This window comes from Colius striatus, chromosome 1 (genome assembly GCF_028858725.1).
Source record: "Colius striatus isolate bColStr4 chromosome 1, bColStr4.1.hap1, whole genome shotgun sequence".
NCBI classification, from domain to species: Eukaryota; Metazoa; Chordata; class Aves; order Coliiformes; family Coliidae; genus Colius; species Colius striatus.
The window spans coordinates 148,783,434-148,804,809 of NC_084759.1; the positions used below are offsets into that span (position 1 = coordinate 148,783,434).

Consider the following 21,376-nt stretch of genomic DNA (forward strand, 5'->3'; position numbering starts at 1 on the left):
TAAGCGCGCTCCCTCCCGCCGCCGCCCGGGCCCGGCCCCAGTCCCGGCCCTGCTCCTGCCCGCCTCTTTTATACGGACGGAGGCGCCCGGCCTGGGGGGCCGCCGGGCCTGCCTCCCCCGCGCCGGGGGCGAAGGGGACCCCGCGGCTGGGATGAGGTAAAACCGGCTGTCGGGGAGCGTCGGCGGTTTGCTTTGCCTGTTCCCGGAAAAGGGGCTCTCTCCTGTGGGATGCAGGGCCGGTGGGTGGTTGCGTGGTGGGGTCGCTGACACCAGGCGCAGCTCTTCCTCCGGGGCTGTGGTAAAAAGAAACCCTGGGAGGTGGGGAGCGGGGTAGAGAGTGGCCTTCTCGGCTGTGCCCGCTGGCCTTGTTCCCATCCTCTCCCCCGATCGTTTCAGAGACAGGGATCTGCTGTCAGTAGGGCGGGCACCGTTTTCACAGGGGGTCGAGAGGTTCCTCAGATCTGTTTAAAGCTGTCCTACACCTGCATCTAGGCTCATCAGTTGAGAGGAAAAAGATTACATCCCCTCAATGACTTCCTAGGTTTCACATAGACTGAGAAAGAAGAATGATGATGATGATGGAGGTCTATGCAGGAAGAAGATGGCGCGTGGGACTTAGGTCCCAACTGTTTGGTGGAACAAAACCTCTGGTAAGAATATCTGCAGTAGTGTGTTGCCACTTCCCTCTACAGAAATAAAATCTCTCAGCAAACTAAGTGAAAGGATCATTTCCCCTTGGTGATACTGGGCCTGAAGAACACATATCCCTCCCACTTTTAGTCTTTGTTCTGAAAAAATACAAGCTGCTGGGTGAAGACGATAGTTGGACTCACTTCACCGAGATTTACAAACCTCTCTTATGAAGCATTTATATGAAACACTTCATAATCCACCAGTCCTGCCATTCACTAGAGTCAGAGGGGGATTTTGCATGTAGGTGAAGGCAGACAAAGACATAGCACACACCTGCCATCACACATTTTTTGCAATCTCAAAAATGGAAGTAACAAGAATAATTTACTTTTGTACAGTTTCTAATAACCTGTTGTCATTCCTCATTACTTGAGGGTCTTAAGTATTTTACCTAAACTGGTATGGAACTCCTGTTTCGTGCTGGCCTCTGCTAAATTCATGTTTTGGGTAATACCTGATAAATACAGTATCCTAGCTTTCTTCTGTCATTTGGATTTAAACAAAGCAAAACTCGGTAAACCTTATGCATTTCCACTTGGTTTCATTTAATAACATTAGTTTCATATGTTTCAATATATCATAAATATTCAGATTCACTGGAAATGTTCATGTGTTTGGACTGTTCTGAGTTGAAACTGAAACATCAAATGAGACAAATTCTGCATGGCCTCAGGTTTTTACTGCAAATGCTATATGGAGCTTGATCCTGCCTCCTGGGGATTGTGAGCAGTAATTAGATTTTTTTTGGTTTTTTAAGTGCCCAGAAGATGTAAAGTAATGCAAGAACATTCACTAACTTTGGGACCTTAGGGAATGCCCTTTGTCTATTTTAGAGCTTGTGTTCTCTAAATGCAATACCATGACAATACGCTATTCATCTCGCTGCACAGCTTTAAGATCTCTGGATGGAGTCTCTCATCTCAGCCCAGAATTTCACAAGTAAGTAGAAAGATGAACAGTGACCAGTCTGTAGGTCCTTCAGGGCACAGAGTAGACAATCCCCCATTTTTGAACAGCTAATCAATATTTTTACTCTTTCTTTGAAAGTATGGCCCTCAAATCTTTGTACTGCATATTTTTCAAGCTTTAAACAAAAATATTAGTTGTTTCTCCTGTGGCATTTTTGTCTGCATTTATCAGTGTTTTATTGATGGAAAAACTAATGATCCACTTATTTTACTCAACGCTTTTCTTTAGGATAGCATAGTGGGAACATGTGTTCAATGTTACTGGTGACAGAACAGAGGTTAAACTTGTTGGCCAGCTGAAACCAAGGAATCTGACCCAGCATTCCCTTTTACATACATTTTATCTTTGATTCCTCTATTGGTAACAATTTCTGTCACACATCGATCATGAAGACTTTAATTGGTTTGTTATTTTTTCTATTGTATCTAGGGACAGGACAAAGGGGTTATGGGATGAAGCTGGAACAAAAAAAGTTCCATTTCAACATAATAAAAGAACTATTTTCCCATGATGGTGCGGGAACACTGGCACAGGGTGCCCAGGGTGGGTGTGGTCTCTCCTCTGGAGGTTTTCAAAACCCACCTGGACACGTTCCTGTGTGACGTGATCTAGGCGAACCTGCTTCTGCAGGGGGTGTGGACTAGATAATCTCAAAAGGTCCCTTCCAACCCCTACCATTCTGTGATTCTGTGACTTTATCCGTATGCTACATACATTCTCAAACATTGCAGCACTGTATGTTCTGCTCATACCATATATCCTGAAAATGTGAATTTCAGCTTACCTGATCTGTGTCTCCCCTCTGCAAAATACATGGGGTGTCTTGTGTGAACTTTGATAAATCATCTAGTATAGTGCTTGCTGCTTTGCTGTCTAGCTGCTTATCAGTTACACACTCAAATGCTCCATGATGTCTTTTAGATTTTATATTCTCCAAATTTGTATATAATTTCTCTAGTCTACAGTGTGTTCCTTATATTATGTATCCAGCCTGCCTCTCCTTTTAGATCAACTCAAATTCTGTCTATACAAAAAGAGGGAAAGAATATTCAAGAAATGGTGTAGTTAACTGCTGTAAGACATAAAAGAGAGTTTAATGAGAAATCTGTTTGGTAATGTTGTTTGTGTCAGAAATTTTCAGGAAGTCAATCTAAACCTTCAGATACCTTCAGTTCTACTTAGTAGGTGTTAGCTAAGAAAATTGTCAAAGGTAAGCAAGTATGCTTCTTTAAACCAGAACAGATATATCAGCCTGCTATAGAATGCGCCTTGTGGTCTGGGCTCTGTCATTTGGAAAAGCATGTGTTTGAAATAAGAAATTAGAATTTTTGTAGAAATAGCAATGGATGGTAGTGGAAGGTTCATCTAACATTCTCCAGGGTTCTTATTACTGTGAAATTCTGAGTGTAACAGACTGGGAGTCTGTTTTCAAACTGTGAATTCCATGGTACTTCAGGAATTTGTTTTCATTCTTAACAATGTTCTTTCTAGTGCTCATTATCTTTTTTCTTTTCTTTTTTTTTTTTTTTTCTTCAGATTAGACCGTTCTTCTTTGTATTAGACAATTAAAAGGTATTTGGAAGCTGCTGTGGAGCCAGGCAATGCTATATGGCAAAAGAAAAAGATTGAATGTAGAAATCCCAGACAAAATTATCTACAGTGACAGTACACCTGAGAGGCAGACCTTTAATAGACAACTTTGACATCCACACTGTGAGGACCAAAGAATGTGTTTACTGACATCAGACTGGTATCCAGCCAAAGAGGAGGCCGGGCAGAGTGCAATTCTAAAATTGCTTCATCTCATTTGGTAAGTGTGGTTCAAAGAGCAAGGTGCAAGCTCGGATTCAGTTCCTAGTTCTACTGTATGCTTCTTGTTTGACCTTGGGCAAATCACTGTAAATCCAGGCCATCAGATTTCAATTAAGAGGTGCATAAATACCTTTGAAAGTTTGCATGTTAATCATATTGTGCCTCAGTTCCTCATCTGCTGAGTCAGTAGCAATATTACTTTCCTACTTTGAGATGAACTGTGGATGGCTTAGATACTAGAGAATAGGAGAGTACCTACAGGTAACAAATGACAAGTGAAGCTATTTCCTGAGGACTTTGTGAGATTTTTGTGTGTGATCTCTCATTAAGAGCGGAAGTGATTTTTGAGCCTTTTCCTCGCCACTGCTCAACTGCCTTTCACAAATGTACAGAAATATAGTATGTTGACTCTGCTAAGTGTATTTGATCCAAATTGGCCAACATTTCAAAGATTATTGAAGGTGCTAAGACAGATGAAAGACTAAGTCTCGCTGCTTTAGATAAAAGAAAAATCAGTTTACTGTTTTCATTAGTGGAACACATAGTAGGGCAAGTAGATCCAAAGTCACTGGGTGAAGTTTAGATGTGCTAGTTAATTTCAGCCACGTGGGGTTAAATGTGGCTAGCAGCAATCCCTTTGAAATGTACCTGGAACAGAACTGACTTGTAATCAGGTGATTTATATGTTAAAACATGTATAAAACAACCAGCATAAACATTCCACGAGAACAGTTAAGAACTTCAAAGTACACTTGCAAGATGACGGTCCAGACAGAACCATTTGAAGGATTAGAAGAGATCTTGGCAGATGCCTCTAACTTGTCCAAAACAATACAGCAACAGTTGGAAGTGAAACTATAGCAATATCTTCTCTGCTTTGTTTTCAACAAAGCAATACCACAGTTTCTAGATGCAATCTGACAGGAGCCTTGCTTTGCCATTGTGCTGTTACAGCCTCCCGGATAAAAACATTTTAGTTGATTTTGGCTCGTTTTGAAACGCAGAAGGGGAAAATAAATCAATCTCATTTTAAACAGCAAAGGATGAAATGATTTAGCTTTTTCAAACCTCAGGACAAGTAATACAAAGTTTAAAATGAAAAACGTCCATAGCTCTGTTACAAGTTTAACTTTTTTTTTTGTAGCTAAAGTTATGACACATTTGCAAGTGTGGTTCGTGTGGCTTTATTTGTTATCATCGGCGTTCAGCTGCATTCTACGTGTTACATTTTGGATTTTCTGCTATTATCAGCTACATGTGGGAACTAAATTTCTCAGTAATGTAAGTATGGTGAAAGATGTCTGTCTTAATTCTGCTGTGCAAGAGGACAAGCAGCTGCTTAATGGCTATGCAGTGAAACCCTGCATCTCCCCTGGGTGTGGAAGCTGGGTTCCATTACAGCACTGTTTTGGGTACTACAGAGGGAGCACAGAAGGCACGTCAGATGAAGATGAGAAGTGAGGAAGTATGGACTATTGCCCAGTTCAGTTACAATAACAAAGTTACAGTTATGAAAGCCCTGAGACTGTCAGTGCTGACATATTGCAGTTAGTCCAGGCTCTGGAAGAACTACAGACCTAAGTTTTGCCCTGTTATCAAGAAAATATCTTTTTGTAAAGCCTATATTCTCACATTTTGTCCATGTGGTTGACAATGGCAATCGATTTGATCACTTAGTTTTGCTTGTCATGACTGGAGGAATTCAGGACTTTCTTGTAAGTATCAGAGGTTTCAGAGGCTGTGGCACTTGGTGCTATTTGTTAGTTTCCTTCCTGTAGAGGTGATTAAATGAGATTCTAAACCACACTGTCAATGGCAACATTAAACCAAAATTCTTCTCTTAGAATCTGTTGCACTGAGTGGATTTTAACTCTGCCCCTTAACTGTCACTAAGATACTGAGAGACTCTGTCACATTTGTGGTGTAGGCAGAGGCGTAGATTTCCTCTGTCAACTTAAACATGAAAGCTGAAATTCTTCTGATATGAATGTGTCCAAATGAAGGGATGGGGATAGGCTTGCTCTTCAGAAGCACCCATCTTTGGAAGGATAAGTTACCATATGGATATGTGTGTCTTTCTCTGTTGGCTCCAGAAGGAGCTTAGACCAGGAGCTTATACGAGAGGCCAAACTTTTAGGTGGCTAATGTAAGCTAAGATGAATCTAAGCTTGCAAAAATGACTGGTGGTGTTTCAATGACATTAATATTCTCAAAATGCAAGGACTGTGTGTCAGCTTTAATATTTCTGATATTTAGGTGATTTTGCAATCAGCATCAAGAATTCTGTACTTCATATGCAGGTAGTGCTGTGGGCTCTTCACTTGTTGAGACAGACTTCTTCCCAGTTTATATATAAAAGGAATATATAGAAATATTTGTGGGAACAGACATTCTAATATCAATGATCAATCTTACATTAGCCATGGAGAGCTGGGAATCAGTTATGTCAAAAACAACTGAGGGACTAGTCCCACTGATGTACCGCATAGATGATCGCAGCTCCATTGCTGGGTTCCCCTGCAGCAATCACACACCCAATACATTTGCTACAAAATAGTGAGATTCCAAGTCAGTAATACATTTCGTCTTTCTAAATGACATTATCTGTTAATATCTTAATGCAATTACTATTTTTCTTAATAATTCCAGTATTTTACAGACTTTTAACACACTAATTGGATTTATCCCAGATGACCTCTTAATCCCAGCACCGATATCTTATGCAGTTTATGCCTTATAGTAGTCCAGTATTGAAAACAGGATGCAGTGTGGCAGATTTTCAAGACATCCTTTGATCTACCGATGTTTCTAATGAAGCAATGTTTTCTGTCCTGCTTCTTAACATAGCAGTTCTGAAGATCTGCACTAAATTTTCATACAGATGGAACCAACAGACAAACGCAAAGCATTTTTAAATCAATGCTTTGGTATCAGGCTGAAACAGTCTTTCAGTCTCCCAGTGACTTCAATAGACAGACTACCTCTGACTCTGGTAGGGTTTAAGTTGGTATCTGTATCAAAGAGGTATTACAGGATCCAGGGTATCCATCAACTGTACAATCCTGAAGGCAGCTCTCCTAAAGTGTGTCCTGGCTACTGGTAAAGGACAGCATGAAGATTATTTGTGAGGAAGACAGCAGTAGAAACTGAAATGTCAAGTGTTTCCTAAACAAAGAGGAAGAGAAAAATCTCCCTTCCAAAGATGCCAAACAGGGAGAGAAAAGCAAAGAGTGACAAAGAAGTATGTAACATATAGACAAGGTATCAGGAGATCACATTGTTAATTACTGCAATATATGGCATTTTTCTTCCATCCAATTCCTTCTGCTTTCATTCATGTCATCACATTCTGCTTACGTTGCAGGGGTCTGACACTGGACCTCACAGATGCATGTGGTTCAGTCAACTAAGAATAAAACATAAGACAAATGGATGTCCTTGGCATTTCATAAGCCTTATAAAAAGTGTAATTTCTAGGCAAAAATTAAATAAAAAGGGGGAAAATACTTTTTGGATCTGCCCAGAAAAAACAGATTGAACATGAGGAGCAGTGTAAAAGCAAACAAAAGACCTCTGTGGAGAACCATATCAACATAATAAAGATGTAAGTAAAAATGGAGAGAGGATTGACAAGATCATAAATCTCACAAAAGGGAAGGGTTTTCTAGGAATTGGTCACAAACTGTGATTCAGGAGAAAGCATGAAGCCTGTGGGAAAACGGGAGTTGTCTTTTAAGAGGCCATGATGAAGAGTGGTCTGATTAAAGAGTTAAGGTAGGTAAATTCTCAGACTGTACATTGAATGGCTTGAAGGATGCATTCCTGAAGAGCTGTAATAACTAACATAAGAGGTGATGTGGGCCAGTAAAACTAGGAAGAAGCAACAGATTTGGAGAGGAAATGGCCTCAAGTTGCACCAGGGAAGACTTAGATTAGATATTGGGGGAAAAAAAATCACCAAATGTGATCAAGCATTGAAACAGGCTGCCTAGGGAAGTGGTGGAGTCTTCATTCCTAGAGGTATTTAAAAGACATGTAGATGTGGCACTTAGGGACATAGTTTAGTGGTAGACATGGCAGTGCTGGCTTAATGGTTGGACTCCATGACCCTAAAAGGTCTTTTCCGACCTTAATGATTCTGTGATTATGTATATCTAAAATTTATACTAGTGTTCAGGAGCAGCATCAAGAATCTGTTCTGCAGCAACAGACCCCTTGATTTCTATCCTGGCTTAAAACTTTTAAGTGATTTTGGATAAATCTGATTTTTGAATGCACTGCTTTTCAAACTTGGAAAACCTCTCCAAGTGGAACTTCATTTTTTCCATTGCTTCAGTGGATCTGCACCATAAGTGGATCTGCATCATCTTTTCTTAATGAAAGGAAACGTGAGCAGGACATAATTGCAAAACAATAAGCAAAACGAGACATTGTGAACAATTTAAAGGATAGTAACAGCAGTCCAAGGTGGTTTTTTTTAAACTTGATTTTGATTGATTGCATTGCCAGCTGGTAGTCCCCATTTAATGAAAATACTGAGAGGGAGTTTGGCAGAATAGAGTTCCTTCCCTGTTCAGCAACTTAATAAAATAACTTTGTGTCTGAAGGTATACTAATCCCTGAATGCCCATAACAATTATCCTCATTATTGTAATCATTTTTGCTATTAGATACCTATATTGAAGACATAATTTCTACAATCCCAGTGATCATTCCCACAGTGAGTTCAGAGACTTTTTTCCACTTACAGCCTTAGGTTTAGTTGTATATTTTTTGTTACTAGAAACTCCATCTGACACCACAGATACCACTGCAGAGTGGAAAAGCAACAACCAGGAAGGGCTGATGTCCTCTGTGTGAAAGAGCTGAGGATGGGGAGGCAATGCCCCATGACTCTTGGCTTTCTAACTCTTGACCTCAGAGTTGTTTTTCCATTATCTTTTTTCCCTTTCTTTCAGTCCTTTGCTGTCTCTCATTATTATTTTTGTTGCAGAGTGCTGAAAACCAAAGCAATTGGGGTCCTGTACCAAAAGGATTAGGAAGAGAATCACAGCTCTGAAGGGATTATAGGATAAATAGACACAACGTTTACCTTTTACCCTGGGGGATGCTTTATCATCAATGACTTGATGCAGGACCACGGAGTGGCCCAACGGTCATGTTAGGAATAGGACTAAGACCTTCCAAGTCTATAGTGTGTGTTTTGTTGCTGTGTATTATTACAGCAGCCTTCATGCTCCCTCAGCCTATAGCCAAGTAGGCAACTGTAGAGAAGATCCATCCACCATTGGATCATTGGATTGGATTGGTTTAGCATCTCTTTAAAACATTTAAAACAAATCACAGAATCATTTAGGTTGGAAAAGGCCTTTGAGGTCATGGAGTCCAACCATTTAGCCAGCACTGCCATGTCTACCACTAAACCATGTCCCTAAGCACCACACCTACATGTCTTAAATACCTCCAGGGGTGGAGACTCCACCACTTCTTTGGGTAGCCTGCTTCAATGCTTGATATAATCTTTCTGGTGAAAAAAAAATCATACCAATATCTAATCTAAACCTCCCTTGGTGCAACTTGAGGCCATTTTTGTCATGTTTTGTCACTTGTAACTTAGAAGAGACAGACCCCCACCTCATGACAACCTCCCTTTACATATAGAATCGTAAGGTCTTCCCTCAACCTCCTCCAGACTGAACCCCAGCTCCCTCAGCTGCTCCTTATACGATTTGTTCACCAGACCTTTCACCAGCTTTTCAGTATTTTTTTGTCAGTATTTGCCATAAGCAAGAGTACTGGCCATGTTTGGTATAAGAAGTCACACACTTCCACGTGAAGAGCAATGAAAGCTCAAACTGGAGCTGACAATAACAGCAGACGTTTGTGTGTAGGTTTGCTGGTGGTTTGTTGGGTCATGGCTTTCGTCTTACCCTCTCTGTCTTCTTGGTTTATGCCAGAAATCCTTCTTGGTAGGCACTCCTCTTGCCACACACTCGTCTGAAAGCCACCTCAGTTGGGCCACGACCCACAGGAAGATAACGGTGACAACGTCCAGAGGCCAGAAGGGAGCAGTGTGATAAGCCTCATCTCACTTTCTGCCTCGCACAGTTAATCTTACGTTAGTTAGAGCGTCCTCTTTATGTATGTAGATTTCTTAGGATTAACCATTAATTGTGAGAAAGCCCCATATTTCTGAAAAAGCCACTCCGGTAGCCTCAGGGGGCCGGTCCGCTGGGCGCTGGGAGCCGGCAGCCCCCTTCCGCCGGAAGAGTCAGCCCCTCGCCCCGTCCGCGCAGCAGAGCGCGGTCCCACCGGGCAGCCACTCTGTGCCGCCAGTTTCCCTCACAGGCGCCCCGGCCGGTGCTCGGCCGGCATCGCCAGTCGGCCGATCGCCGCACGGGAGAAAGAAGGAAAACGAAGAGGGAACTCAAAGGTGAGAGTCCGCCGCTCTTCACCCCCCGCCCCGACTCCAGCCCCGTACTGCCTCAGCCCGCCCGGCCTCTCAGCTTCCCGCCAAAGCCCGCCCGGGCCCACAGCGACGCCGGCGGCCGCAAGGGGTCGCGCCAGTGCCGAGGTTGGGGCTGCGCCCGCGTCTGTCGCTGTGGCGACGGAGCCCGGCGGGGAGCGGAGGACTGGGCGGCAGCGGCTGCGGCGTCTGCCGTCGGGCACGGGGGAGCATCGCGGGCGCAGTGGTGCGCGCGGACCCGTGCCATGGGCAGCGGGCTGCGGAAGAACCAGGCGGTGCGGCGGCCGGCCGGCGGCGGCGCGGAGCGGCGGCGGCCCGCAGGTAGGCAGCGGGTGGCTGGCACCCTGCACCGAGGCGGTGGGCTTCGAGTGCGGGGGGGCTGTAGAAGAAAACAACTTTGGTTTCCCGGTGAAACGCAGGGAGGTCGGAACGGGGAGCAGCCGGACCGAGGCCCCCGTCCCTGCCACCGGCTGGGCGCCTTTAGGTAGGGCTTCTGGGTCGACCAGTACCACCCTGCAAAACAACTTGGATGTGCTTTCAGCAAGTGTGACCATAGGTCCAACCGCGTGTGTTAATTATCTGTTCCCAAACACAACCTATAACGCTTGAGTTTTTCTCCTGACTTACTTTATTTGAGGTCAGCATGGGAGGCAGTAGGGCCGGTCAGGGCTATGTGCATCATTGCACATAGGGGAGTGAGGGGAGATGCTGTGTGGTGTGGGTCAGGGTAGGGGACCCTTGCCACAAGGATGGGCTGGCAGCAACGCTGGAAGCAGGTTCCCGGGGCACAAGCTGCTTCTTGAAGGGAGACCGCGGCTCGTGTGAGTGTGCACTGAGCAGGGAAGAAGATTTCAAGTTGTTTTGGAGCTCGATGGCATTCTGGTCCATGGGGGCAACTGCCATTTGCCAAGACTGAGGCATGTTGCTGCAACAGCTATGGGGAATTTTGTGTTTCAGGTATCTTCTTTGTACCTCTCTGGCATCAGAACCTCAGTCTCTAATGCTCCTTAGACATAATATTAACTGTGTCTATAAAACCCAATGAAGAAAAGAGAAATTATGAGCCTGAAGTAATGAATGTGCCTGAAAATTAATCTGTGCTTACGTCTGGCACTGTACAGCAGTTCTGTATAAATGAAGAAGCACTCTTAGGATGTGAGTGAAGGAGTGTTTTCAGCTCTACCAAATCCGTGGGAAGTGGGCCTGTTTTTAAAGATATTTTAATATATTCAATAACTCAAGAATATTGAAGCCAAAGCACCTTGGTAGCTTTAAGATATTATATATGTTTTAAGTATTATTATGCAGAATGGAAATTGTCACAGACTTGGCAAACAGATAATAAAGATGCCTGTGTGGTGAAAATTTGCTTTAAGGTGGGAGTGTAGCAGGAACTGACGAAGATGAGGTTTATAACAGTTAAAACTCCTGAAATAGGCTTATCATTATGGCTCCATATTGCCCAGTATCCTTCAATTATACCAACGTAAAATCCTCCAGTCCAAGTCAAAAGCCTGGCATTGGAAACACTGGTTGACCACTGACCTTAACAGGAAGGACAGGAAAAAAAGAGAAAACTGTCCACTATCAAGAGAGTCCACTTGTTCTTTCAGGACAGTGCAGTGCTCTGAGACCAGTTAGGATTAATGCACAACTGTTCCCTTACCTAATCCTGCCACTACCATGCTATAACTTAGAAATACCCAGTGAAGCTTTAAATCAGACGCCAAAAGTTAGGCAGGCATGGTAGCACTGAGTCTGCAGAAGAGTAGATGGCCACAGAGTTAAACGCAAATCTGTAGTTCCTCTGGTTGATAATCTATCTGCTGACATAAACTCACAAATGAAGCCTGCATTTCAATGAGCTTTTTCAGACTTCTGAAGCTGACTCATTTAGGCTATATGACTTAAACTGAAGCCTAAACAATATGTTCTTTTATATGCTCTACTGTATTTTGGTTTTTTTTTCCTTCCATTCAAGACATTACCTGTTCTACAACTCTGGCAGTGTCTTAAAGTAATTCTCCAGGAAAGTTGGTTTAAACTGTAATGTCAAGGTTTATATTTCAGCATCTAGGCAGCTTTGCTTCTGGGATGATCATGTACCAGTGGATTATTTTATGTAATCCAACATCCCCTTCCTAGGGAGCAAGTCGAAGTTATTAATATCCATAAAGGAAAAGAGACAAGGGGAGTTGTGGTTGCTGTTTCAGAGGTTAAATAGAAGATTAGAACTAAATCATTACAGGAATGCAAATAGAGATACATAATTTACTTTAAAACTGAAATGTGTTAAAATAACCTAATTAGTCGTTGTTTAACTCATTAAAATATTAATAATTTTAAATTAGCCCCTTTCTGTAGTTAATCATACCCAGCAGTGGAGGTTTTTTAATATCTACACACGTATCTTGGACAAGGTATATTTAAACTTAAGTGTAGTAGAAGAAAGAAATTGAGCCATTCCTAGCTCTAAGAATTTCCTAGTTACTCTCTAGATCTGTTCCTGCCCTTCCATTGTTTTGTCAATAGGAATAAGTTTGCTCAAGCTGACCATGAGCAAACCTGGCAAGGAAAATGGTGACTAGCACAGGAAAAAGAAAAACTGTCACAATAAAGTGCATATATATATTTTGCATAACATAACTATTAAATACATTCTCTTTTCCTTAGCTTGTGCTTTCAAAAAAGTTATCCTACAATCTTCAAATAGCATTTAGTTTACTTCAACAACTGCATTTTGCATATGCAGTATTTATGAACGTTTTGTGGGTGTAAAGGTATGAAAATTGCAACTAACTCACAAGATAATGATTCTGCTGTTTGTTTTTTTGTTGTTAATTTGTCTCCAGGTTACTTTAGTTTTGCATATTATAAACATACATTTTACTGCAGAAAGCATTAATGAGAGAAAAATCAAGAACTATACAATAAGGGGCTGAACTTAGGCATCTCAGAATTAAGGTAGCCTGGGTTTCAGCTTTTGCTTTGTAAAACACATTGTTTATTTTGGGGGACTTGATATAACTTCAAGTGCTGCTTTTATTCCCACCAACTCCTCATGCTACTTGAATTTTATGAGTTCCTGAGTTTTCAGTTCAGTTTGGCTTATCTTCATGTAAGTTGAAGTTGGTCAGCTCCTTTCAGGACTGGGCATTCAGGATGTGGCACACACTGGTGGATTTGAAAAGTTACAGTCGATTTGGAATGAAGTTTGAGTTGGATTCTACAAAGTGAATTAACAAAATGTTGTTGAAATAATTGCTTCTCATTTTTAGTGATATTCTGAGAGCCTATGAATGCAGCATAACTGTGAGACAGAATAACAGGGGATCCACTTTGGTGGTCCTAGTTCTGTGCTGGAGTATAAACACTGATGATTGTGTTACTCTGACATTTACATATGGTGAGTGTGTCACTAATGAGGCCCTAAATACTTTTATTTTTGCAGTATTTCTTGCAAACATTTTGACCATATAATTTACATGTGAACTGCTCAGGTATAACAATAACAGATGTGTCATAGCACTCGTGGGGGTGGCGTCATTGTTGCCCACCTTCTTCCTCTACACTTAACAGTTAGGCTGCAAATAGGATCAGTGCTTGGCCCTCACAGTGTATAATGCTGGTCCCCTTTTTGCAGTCTGTTGTTATGGTTTCTCTATTTTCAAACTTCCTTAGGGATAAAATCTCACTGCTTGTTCCAGTCTGAAGGTTGTTCCTCCATTAAGCCCATCTTGGACACCCTTTGGTAGGCCGTCTTGCTATCATTTTGGTTGTACTTGTAGAGAACAAACTAAATACCAGATAAAATTATGTGCTTATTTAGGATGCTTTAATAGTAACTTACCTTTTTCCACTGGTTTAAAGTAAGTGCTGTTTACCACTGCTATCTCCTAGGAAAGCTTTGTCTTTAATGCTTCCTCTGGTTTTGATACCTGGGTTTTGATACCAGCCTGTTGTAATGCAGCTGCTTTCCAATCTGTAGCATCTTGACTCATATTTCCTGTGAAATTCTTTTACAGTGTTTGTTCATGTTTTCCTCAATCATACTTTTCAGTAACTTCCTTTTTTGAATGTAGTGTTACACCATGGGTCTTTCACGCAGGGCCATCCTCTGGCTTGCCAAGCTGTGTCTCAGGCCATCTCTTTTTGCTCATCTTCAGTTTGGTTTCACCTTCTGTCTTTCTTCCAGAAAGCTCATGGCTGTTGCTTGCATATTTTAGAAATGGTAAAGGTTGGAAGAGACCTTTAGAAATTATCTAGTCCAACCCCCCTGCAGAAGCAGGTTCACCTAGATCAGGTCACACAGGAACATGTCCAGGTGGGTCTTGAAGACCCCCAAGGAAAGAGACTCCACAATCCCCCTGGGCAGCCTGTGCCAGGGCTCCCTCACCTGAACAGTGAAATAGATTTTTATGTTTAAATGGAACTTTTTGTGTTCCAGCGTCATCCCCTTACCCCTTGTCCTGTTGCTAGATACCATAGAAAAAAGTGCTGCCCCAACCTCCTGACACCCACCATTTAGATATTTGTAAATATTATTGAGATCCCACCTCAGTCTTCTCTTTCCTAGACTAAACAGCTCCAGTTCCTGCTGCCTTTCCTCATACGAAAGATGTTCCATTCCCCTGATCATCTTGGTGGCTCTGCACTGGACTCTCTCCAGAAGTTCCCTGTCCCTCTTCTGTTGGGGAGCCCAGGACTGGATACAGTACTCCAGATTTCTTTTCCTGTATGTAGTCTTTGTGCCTGATACTGTTGTTGATGTAGTTGGACTAATTTATGATAAACCCTGTGGAACCATGTGACTCACTGGAATTTTTGGCTGTTACACTATATGATCCAGCACTTTTATTTGCATGTAAAAGAGATACAGATGCAAAGGGAGGAAGTAAGTAAAGCATGCAAATATTTCTATTTCCATAGAAAATAATAGTAGCTTGGTCTAGCGTAGTCTTTTTTAAAGAATCTGCTAATGCAATTGGTTTTACATAGTGAACTGAGATATCATCTCATTTCATCTATTCCAGTAAACTTGCCTGTTCTACTTGTTGAGTCAACTGCTCAGAGAAGAAAGTGTTAGCATGGTCACCTCACCCATGTCCTGGCATGTCCCCAGCATGGTGGAAAGGAAGTTTTTAACTTCCTTAACTCTTCCACTGTTTGCACAGTTTGACCCAAAGCAAGCTTGTCTCTAATTCTAGCTCACAAAAGTGTAATATATTTACTGTTTTCCACTCATCTTTCACAACTATTTCCAGCTAGAGCATTGTAGGAATGTGCATGTATCAGATTGGTTTGTTGAGTGGCAAGAAAGTTTGGCGAGCAATGACCTCTTAGGTCACCCTGCTTCGCTCACCTCACAGAAATGCGATGTCACTGTTTGCTGGACTGATATAAGTAGGATTAAATTGTTCTGCCCAAGTCCTTTTGTTTTTCAAAGACAAGGAACTTTGACTGCTCTGGACTATAATAAGTGAGGTTTCCCTCTGCTCTTAAAAAAGCCCTGCTTGGGGAAAGAAAAAAAAACCCATAGGCTTCTGAGCCAAGTACCCAGGGACTTTATACAGTGCAGTATCTGCATTAATACAACATGCCTATCCTGGGAGATAGCCTGCAAAAAGTTTCTTTTCCTTTAACCATGTTAACTTGTAATACTGGCTTATTTGACATCTCCCCCCCCCCCAAAAAAAAAAAGTGTGAGAGTTGTTGTCTACCCTTTTTTTTTAATGTTCTCTGTGACACAAATGCAACCCTGATTACAAAGAGACATGTGGGAATGAATAAATAGTTTTAGTTTTGGTAGAGACAATAAAGGTATGGCCAACGGTGGTAGGGGACAACGAGTGGCACCAGCACCAGTAGATCCTTTTGCAGCCTTGCTGAGTAGTTTCACCGCTCTGCCTCAGGTGCCACACTTGTTCAAGTGTCACTGGTGATACTTCCTCTTTTTGTCAGAGTTGCTGCTTTACTGACCGGAAAAACTCACCCAAAGTAGTATGAGAGTACCAGTCACAGTTTCTGGAAGCCACAGGTTTGTGTTGGCCACAGGAATTTCAAGACAAAAATAACCAACAGGAAGTTCAGCTTTTTCAGGTCACCCCAAATGAGGAATGAGCTAGTATGGCTGGCACTGTGAGCATGATATGCCTACAAGCAGTCATACCAAAAAGCAGCTTCCGTTCTTCTAGTTCAGATTAGACAAAACATTATACTAATATGAGTAAATCCAAAAGCAACAGTGACTTCTGAAGGGATTGGACAAAAATGCAAATGTTAAAATGGTTGTATATAAATGAGATGTTACAGCTTTTACTGCAATTCCAGAGGCAGAGAAGCTTTATAATAAGTTTTTCGTAACTCAATTAGTTTAGTTTGAAATAAGATAAAATGGAAGATGGAAGTCGCCAAAGACACCTAATTAATTTAGCATTATCAGCCTTTTTCCTGAGGAAGAGATAATAAGAAGTTTACCTTTCTTTATTTTATACAGCTTGTTCTGTTTAAGCCAATAGAGTTTAGATTGTAGATGTTCTAGAAATACTTGAGGTCAGCGTGAAATGTTACGCTCACGGAAAACATCCATATTAGTGCTAATTAGAGCAGCCTCTCTAATTCCTATATGGTATACTGTAAACAATTACATAAGGAAAGAGTAAAGGCTGAAGACTTCCTAGGGCAAGTAGCAATTGTCTGGTACTGCAGAGGACTTTGGTGGTAAGAGCACTAGCAGGAAAGCCAGTGAGAAAATCTGGGTCTTACTGGAGTGGTGTTTCAAGTTCCATAATTACTATGTCAGAAACTTGTCCTGTAGGACTTTTCATAACGAGCCAAGGAGTACAGTGATGTCCTTGTTTAAATCAGGAATGTAAAACATTTTCTCATTTTACAGTCAGACTTTCATGGTAGCTGCATGGATATTTAGGAAAGCAAAAGGAAAAGGAGTGCCTGGAAGCAGGAATTACTTCTTTTGCTAGGAACTGAGGCCAATTTGAGAAGGACTTTTGCAAACTTATCAGGATGTGACAGGTTATGAACTTGAGTGCCTCGTTGTGTAGAGGCTGAGGTATTTTAGTGTTGAGCTTCTTGCAATATGTTGCCAAGTCTTCTCATTCTTCTTGGATGCAAAAGTAGTGGATTGCAGCCCTCAACACAGTGTGGACCCATCTTGAGTGAAAAGCAGATTGGAGGATGTTGCTGAGTCAGATCCCAGATGTTAATTAGGAAACTGAGCTGAAAGGAACACATTTTGTCACTTAAGGCTTCTTCTTTTATGTGGCAATTTTCCTGTTGGGTAGAGTTTTGAATCAGGTCCTTCAGATAGATATCACTTGAAAGTTTGTTTTTCATTTGATCTTCTTTGGCTTGTCTTGGTTTTGTAATTCCTTCCTTGCTATGTAGAGGTTAGATTAAAAGATCTCAATAGATTTTTATTGTCCTTTGAGAAGATAGCACTATGAAGCTTTCTGTCATTTGCTGCCTTAGTGTATGTTTCATACGCTGAGAATGATGAGGGTTTTTTCTCTTCTGATGTAGAGAACTTAACACTTACATTGAAAAGGTCACAGAAGAAAATTTGTATCTTCATGTTTTGCCACTTAGGAAGATTCTTTTAAATGCCTTTTATGCTCACAGAGTTGTGATTAAAAAATAATTTATGTTTTCATGAAGGAGATAATTGTTTTGGAGCATCACTGCAGACTACAGTCCAAGATTCTGCTTTGTCACAGATTTCTGTTAACAGAACTTCCTAGTTTTTGTTTGTGTACCATGTTTTGTTCCCTGTTATATCTTGATATTGGTCTCACTCAATTGGAAGAGCTCTTAGATATGGAAAGCAGCTTAATAAGAATACAATGAAAACTAAAGCATTTGCAGCAACACACTGAATAAATATAGCCAATAACATACTTTGGAAAACTTTCTATATTCCTTAGGAAAAGACACTTTAATCTTTTACCTGTCAGTCTCAAAGCTTGGTAGTTTTTTAATTTGAGAGTAAGTCAAAGTAAAATTTTGTATGAAACACCCTCTTCACATTTGTTCATAAATTTGGAAGCTCGGGGGAATGAGTGTGGAAAAGAATATCAGTGAGCCAATTTACTTCTTAGTGAAGTTAGGGCTGGTTTGGATCTGTTATCATTTATATCAACAGTCAGGGATTGCTAAGAAAAATGCAGTAACTTAATGAAGTAACTCTCATCAATGATTTTAAGGGCTTCTTGGTCAGACATGGAGCGTGCATAAAGCCAAGATAACCTGTGCTTTCTGATGGGATGCTACCTATGACAACAATTTAAACCACTTAAAAACCTTTTGGACATTTCACAGATGTGTCAAGCAAGTCAGTGTCAGAACAGTAGCATCAAGATTATTTTCTAGGTGTATGCATATGGTTCTTTCTTTGTGCTACATGAAGACTGCATATGTGGGAAGCCAGGGAGAAATGTATGAAACTGATTTCTCTATTCAGTCTCATCTGTTAATGTTTGTGCACTCTGCAGGTGAAAGAACTTTTCAAATATTCAGAAGTTCCTTGTTTTTTCCATTTGAACTGCACAAAACAGAGAAGTGCGCAAGCAGTATTAAGGACTGAGTGCGTAGCTCAATCTTCCTTCTCCTTCCTCAGTGGTTGTGTATGTGGACAGTGAGATTCTGTAGGAAAAAACAGCCTTTAGTCCTGTGAAGGATGTATGTTTTAGTGGTATTACATGAAGTGGTTTTGTTTGTTCCATTCACTGTGGAATGTCTTCCTTTCAGGCTAAAATTCTGAACCATATGGAATATATACAACTGTTGCAACCTTCTGCTTATATAAAGTAGGTGCAAAAGATGCTCTAGGGTAGGTTTTTCACCTTCTAGGTTTTGTTTTATTAACATTTAACACCTAGAAGGGAAAGTAAAGCTATGTAATTTCCTTGCAGTGATCACACAAGGTGCTTTACACATACTTAAGGACAAGTAGCGAATTTCAGGGAGAAGGCTCCCATATTCCAGCCTACAGAAGTAGTATTCACGAGATACTCTTAATAAGCAATGCTTGTCAGTGAGCATTGAATTGTGTGTGTGTAAATTATGTTGGGCTAACCTGTCTTAACATTACTGACTGACTTCTTGTTGGTTCAGACTTTTGCTGACTTTGGATGGGGAGGCACATGTACCTCTAAGCTATCTTTATCCTTGCCTGGCAGGGCGGCCAAGCACTGAATCAGCACTTGGAAAGAAAGAGAATAGCCACAGGGCTGTGTTAGTTTATCCTGTCAAAGGTACCAGTGGTTCTTGGCCAGGATCACTAGAGTACAGCACATAGGGCGCTTATCTAAGCAAGCCTGGACACATCTGCTATAGTCAGCTCAATTGCTTCCCTTGATTAGCTGTAAAGCTGCACTGTGTCTCTATCACAGTAAAAAAAATAAAGCATGTGAGATAGGTTGACAATCTAACTTACACCAAAGTACAGTTTCTAAGTATTGTTTTTTAATTTCCACCCAGTGATCCTGGCCCTCGGGGAAGTTTGAGTGCATTGTGATTCCTGTAGGGACAAAGGCAGTTTAAGAGGTTCTCATCCTTCTCTGCATCCTGCCCTAGGTTTCCATTCCTTTGCAGTGTTGTTAGTTCAGCTGATTGCAAGGTAGCTTCTCAGTGTGGAGCTGTGATATGATCCAAGCTGGAGGTGTATATTTTAAAGGCTTGTTTGTTTTTCCCCCTTGTCATTATCTGAATGATATAATGGCTCTGTTACCATCACTTCTGAATCATGGAATCACAGAATCTGGTTGGAAGGGACCTTGAAAGATCATCTAGTCCAACCCCCCTGCCAGAGCAGGCCACCTAGGGTAGGTCACACAGGAACTCCTCCAGGTGGGTTTTGAATGTCCTTAGAGAAGGAGACTCCACAACCCATCTGCACAGCCCATTCCAGTGCTCTGTAACCCTCACAGTGAAGAAATTCTTCCTTGTATTTCTTTGGAACCTCTTATCTTCCAACTTATATCCATGTTTGAGTTTATGTGACTAAGACAGTAGTGACCTGTGTTGAAAGGACAGAGATGAGCAAATCTAAGAGAAGTTGAAGCTGAAAGTTTCTCCACTTGACAAGCTCACTTAAGGTTCATCGTCACGTAAAAAACCCTGTACTATTCAAATGCCTGAAGATAAAGCTGTAGAGCCAGTTACATGCTTGTTCAGAAGCATTACAAAATTAAAGACATTGTACGAACTACTGGAGTAGAGACAACTATTTTTTTAAAATTACATTGTTTGTTAAAAAAAAAAAAGAGTAAACTTTGTTCTTGTTGATAATGTCCTTCTGTGTGATACAGAAAGTCTAGGTAAATCACCAAAGACCTTTCCTTTGAAGTAGCACCTTGCTTCATGGCAAGTAGTTGAAGGGCAGGTGCTTGCTATGGGTGCCTACATTCTGCCTTGATAGCCCTTGGATCCCTGGGTGGACGCTTTTGCAGAGTAAGGCAACTTTTATCCTGGAACAGTTTTGGTCTTGAAACTCGTCTGGGCTGTTATTGGGCTGGTCACATTCCTGCTTGGTCAAGGCTTTCTGAAAGCAATCGTCCTTTTTTTCACCCCTTCTAGAAGTTAAATAACTGATAATCAAAAGTTCAGAGGCCTTGGTACCAGGGAGGACTTTGGTTTGTGAGGAAGCTCACTCCCAATAAAGAAGGAGATGGATTAAAAAGTACCATAGTTTCACTGTATGGGTGGTTTTTTTTCCTATGCTCAATAATTGTCAGTGAGGTTTAGTGTAGTTGGATTCAGAAATTGCTTCAGGTAAGTGCTAAAAAGATGGAGGGTTTTGCTGGTTTAACATGCTGCTGAGCAAAACTGGCAGTTGTGCTGCTACCATTGAGAGAAATGTTGGAGCTTCCCTTCCTTCCTTGCTGTGGGTATGCCGTCAGCCTGGCAGTGACAGCAGTATTTATGGGATCTTACCCTGAGCTGCCTGTGCTTCTTAGGCTGGTGGGAAACTGTCCACATCTTTTCCTCTGGGTTAGTTTTCTCTTAGGTTAGTGAGTTCATTTAGCTCTACTAAGGGTCCTTTTGCTGCCAGAGATGGTGCCAAGTATGCAGACAGTAAGAAAAACAAAAAAAGCCAGTATGGTGGAAGAGAGTAGGCTTGTACCCTTCTGATAATAGTGATTTGTTAGATAGGTTCAGCCTAAGGCAAGGAGTGCTTGGCAGGTCGTAGGGGAGGTAGTACTTAACAGTTACCCAGGCTAACAAAAACAAAAGATGATGTTACTGCAGGGTAAAAGCCCCACTGGATCTTACTGCAATGGCTGTGAGTTGCTACAGGCTTTCTGAAAGAAGGATGATGATTACCGGCAAAGAGAGTCACTCATAAGTCTCTGAGGATTATCCAGAGTGGCTCCGTGGTCCAGGTTCTCATTAGCAGTATGTCTCTGCAAAAAAAAGTCT

At 41.6% G+C, this 21,376-nt stretch overlaps 1 protein-coding gene across 3 annotated transcripts in view; it reads left to right on the forward strand.

The window, feature by feature from the left end:
• The first annotated feature begins 9 nt into the window (after nt 1-9).
• The window catches only part of TXNRD1 (thioredoxin reductase 1), a 53,418-nt gene continuing 32,051 nt past the window's right edge, over nt 10-21,376 (forward strand). Inside the window, exons 1-5 of one of the 3 annotated variants that reach the window (XM_062011345.1) lie at nt 10-156; nt 542-650; nt 1,584-1,632; nt 3,199-3,472; nt 4,619-4,755. Coding sequence is in view for 1 of the 3 variants with exons in the window: in XM_062011327.1 (XP_061867311.1) it covers nt 10,186-10,261 (76 nt within the window). In the remaining 2 variants the exon portion in view is untranslated. Of the gene's footprint in view, nt 157-541; nt 651-1,583; nt 1,633-3,198; nt 3,473-4,618; nt 4,756-10,171; nt 10,262-21,376 lie in introns of those variants that run through there. The other 2 variants (XM_062011335.1, XM_062011327.1) reach the window with 2 other exon arrangements.